General features: G+C 62.5%; 1 protein-coding gene across 1 annotated transcript; it reads left to right on the top strand.

Annotated features, from left to right (window-relative positions):
- The first annotated feature begins 772 nt into the window (after positions 1–772).
- Positions 773–3,548, top strand: LOC109279439 (C-type lectin domain family 2 member B-like). The gene is given in 6 exon segments (XM_019471936.1): positions 773–801; positions 978–1,027; positions 2,078–2,209; positions 2,576–2,760; positions 3,209–3,309; positions 3,488–3,548. Coding segments are annotated over 6 exon segments (558 nt in total).
- The last annotated feature ends 179 nt before the right edge of the window (positions 3,549–3,727 follow it).

Genomic DNA, 3,727 nt, shown 5'->3' on the forward strand with positions numbered 1-3,727 from the left:
CCCCGTGCCCCCCGTTTCCCGCCTCCCTCTGGGGTCGGTGAGGGAGCGGCTGCTTGTGGCCTCCTCCTTCCCGCTGTCCCCTCAGCAGGCATTGGTATGTGCATGCTCAGAAGGAGCCTGTTCCCCAGCAGCTGTGGCTAGTTCTGGTTTCTCTCTGCAGGGCAGAAGGGGTCCCGCGGAGGCTTTTCTTTCCTTGTCTGTCCTTCAGCTTCCCAGTATGGGAGCTGCTGGGGGGCCGCAGCCCGTAACCCCATAGGAATTAACGCATGTTGTGTCGGTGCCCCACTTGGCAGCTGGCACTGCCGCCTGGAGCTCTCCCAGCTGAGGGGTGGCAGGGCTCCACTGCTCCCGCTGGCCCCGGGGCTCCGTAGGGCTGCGGTGGGTTCCTGGGAGGGTCTCGTCCCGCCCGGGCTTTCCCGGGCACTGGGTTCTCCTTCAGGACCCTCCCCGTCCACAATCCCCCCCCTTTCTCTGCGGGCATTGTGGGCAGGAGCCGCTTCTGCTTTTCCTGGCAGGGAGCCGGCCTCTTGTTCATTAACAACCCAAAAAATCGTTATGCAAACACCTAAAGGCGCCGGGCTGCAAGCACTGCCAGGGCAGGAGCTGCTTGGTACAAGCCCACAGAAGCACCTCTGGGGTTAATAGTCTTGTCCCCTTGTGCAAGCTGAGCCTGCTTGGCAACTTTCCTGTGCCGGCAGCTGGCAGTTTCACGTGCAGGATGGGGAGCTTGTGCTCCAGCAGCTGTAGTGAGTCATGGTTTCTGTCTTGACCCATGGGGCCAGGAGTTCAGGGCTCTGTCAGGTAAGTGGGGAAAAAAATTGCAGGCCCGTATCGGTTCCTCCCCCATCTGCCTTACTCCCTCCCGTGCCCTGACTTCAGTCTTTCTCCTAGGCACCCTATAAGAAGCTTTGCTCAGGCCCCCTTCATCCCATCGCCCCCAGGATAACTGAGTTTTTAGCCCCTTGTTGGCTCCAAAGGCTCAAGCCTGGGGTGCTGGGGCTGCTGGTGGTGGTGTCCAGCAGCTGTGGTGAGCGGAGGAGGGCTCAGCAGACGTGTTGGGGGGTCCCTGGACCCCCCCCCCCCCGCCCCCCCTGCCTACCCCCCCTGACCAGCCCTGGTGGGGCAGGGGGGGCTGAGTGGTGGGAAGGGGAATGCTCCCAGCCAGCGAGTGCCTTGTGTTCTGTCTGGGAAGGGTGTGTGCAGGGTGGTGTGGAGGGTGCTGGTTCTGCAGGGGGCCAAGGGCCAGTCCCTGAGCTCACCGACACTGCATTTGTCTCCCCAGGTGCTGTCTGGGTGCTGGGGGTGGGCTGCAGCCTCACAGGGGGAGCAAGGACAGGGCAGGACTGTGCTGGCATCGCCTTCCTGAGCCTGCGTGTCACCGCAGGGCCACGGCTGATATTTTAAATCAAGCGTGACAGCTGTGAGGCAACAGAATGTAATGTCCCAATCTATTGCGTTCTCATCATGTTCTCTGCAGTCTCCCATTACGATGCTAACAGCTGTGGTGGTAAAACTGCATCTACGCCTGGCTTGAAACAGGCTTTGCCAGCAGTTGTGATGCCTTGGGCGCAAGATCCTGCTTGTTGCAAGCAAAGAGATTCCACTTTCCAGCGTGCCATGGGACAAGGGGAGGGGAACGGATTCTGCTCCAATGCTGGGAATGTGGAGGAGCCCCTGGGTCCCCAGGACGGAGGGGCATCCTGCCACCCAGGGGTACCTGGGGGATACAGACAAAAGGACACACAGAAGACTTCTGGGTGAGTGCAGGGCCACCCCTGTGGCCTCTAGGGAGGGGACAGTGTCCCTGTGGCGGTGTCACCCCACGAGGACTGGGAAGTGTGAGGCTGCTTCTAGCTGTCTGGAAAGGCTTTGTCTTCTGCTCAGTCCTCATTGGGTGTTCTGTAGCAGCCCCCCACCACATCTCCATCCATCTGGCAGCTCTCCTGCTGCGGGCTGTCCTCTGGGGGTCCATTCCACGTTCCCTGGGCAGCTCGTGTTGGGGGTGGCGGGGACGTGAGGGCTGTGCCTGCTCTGGGACAGCACCATCCTCACTGCGAGTGGCTTTTTCCTCTTCCAGGCAAGCGGTACACACTCCATGTGGTGTGAGCCCTGGTGCTGGCTGTGCTCATGGCTCTGGTCCTGGCTTTGGCTGTGGCTGTTGCTGTAGGGGAGGAGCAGCTGCCTCCATGTGGCCCCTCGGCGCAGGGCTGTGTGTGCCACCAGCAGCCCAGCCCGTGCGGTGCCAGGCTGGATGCGGCCCCTTCCCCTCCAGGCTGGGGCAGGCGTTGGTGTGTGAGGCTGGTGGGGGGAGTGTGGTGGGGCCAGGCCCTCAGGCTGGCTGTGTCCTTGCCCTGTCCCTGGGGGTCCTGGGGAGGAGCAGGGATACCCCCACCCGTGCCGTGGGGAGGCTGTTAACCCCTGGGGTGTCTGCTCCCTGTAGGTCCCTGGCAGCAAATTGGGGATCCCCGTGGGGGGAGCCTGGGGCTGCCTCCTTCCCTGCCCCACGGAGCTGTGTCCCCGCTCCCTGTGGAGCAGAATCCTCTGACCTTCTCCCTTTCTTCCCTTCCCTTTCCAGCAGGAAGGCATGAAGGGAGTCCGGATCTGCCTGCGGCTCTGGTGCTGGCCTGTCCTGACGGCTGGGTTGGGTACTGCAAGGTCTGCTACTACCTCTCAAAGGAGGAGGGGAGCTGGGAGTGGAGCCAGGAGCAGTGCTCCTCGCTCGGGGCCTCGCTGGCTGTGCTCAAGATGAGGTGGGAAATGGTGAGTGAGGGGCTGTTGTGGCTGCGTGGGGGTGAAGGGTGGCCGTTACTGGGTTGGGTGCAGACCCCGGGGTTGGTGCTGGGCAGGCAAGAGGTGCTTGTCGGGACAGAGATGCAGTTCTGCCCTGGGGCCTTGGAGGGTGGGAGGCACGGGGTGCAGCGTGGAGCCTGGGGCGCGTCTCCCCATCCGCGGTGCTCAGCTGGGCCCCGAGCACTGCAGAGCTCTGGCAGAGCAGGAACAACACCGCTAGCCGGGCTGGTGAGCTCCTTCAGAAGCCTCTGGAGCTTGTTGGAGCAGCCGTTGGGTGGGAGCTGCTGCCATCCCACGACCGGTGGCAGCAGTGCAGGGCCAGGGCTGCCTGCGAGGCCGGCAGGGACCAGCGTGAGGCTGTGACTCGCGTGGGGCTGGCAGCGGCTCCTGACCGTTGGCTTCCCTCTTTCCTACTCAGGAGCTTCTCTTGCGCCTCAAGGGCAACGTTGATTACTGGCTTGGGCTGCGGAGGCAGGGCGAGCGCCTGGAGTGGGTGGATGGCAGCAGCTTCAACCACATGTGAGTCCTGTCGCGAGCCAGGGCCATGGGGCGACCGTCCTGCGGTGGGCCAGGCAGGGGCCTGGTGGGACGTGTCTGCTGGGACTGTCCCTTGCAGGCAGCACTTGCCTTTTCCTGGTGCTTGAGGGGACAACCGCTAACCCAACAGTACCAGCGGTGCCTTTCCTTCTTCTTGCAGGTTCCTGGTGCACGGCCAAGGAGTGTGTGCGTATTTGAAGGACCATGCTGTCACAAGTTGAAGCTGCTCACAGCACCGGCCTTATCTCTGCCGCAAGCCCCAAGCTCTGATGGGAACCACATGACAGAGGTGATGGAGAAAGAATCACAGAATAGTTCGGGTTGGAAGGGCCCTTCACAGACCGTCTAGTCCAACCCCTCTGCCATGAGTGGGGACATCTCCAACTAGATCAGGCTGCTC

Source organism: Aptenodytes forsteri, unplaced genomic scaffold, assembly GCF_000699145.1.
Source record: "Aptenodytes forsteri isolate BGI_AS27 unplaced genomic scaffold, ASM69914v1 Scaffold403, whole genome shotgun sequence".
NCBI lineage: Eukaryota > Metazoa > Chordata > Aves > Sphenisciformes > Spheniscidae > Aptenodytes > Aptenodytes forsteri.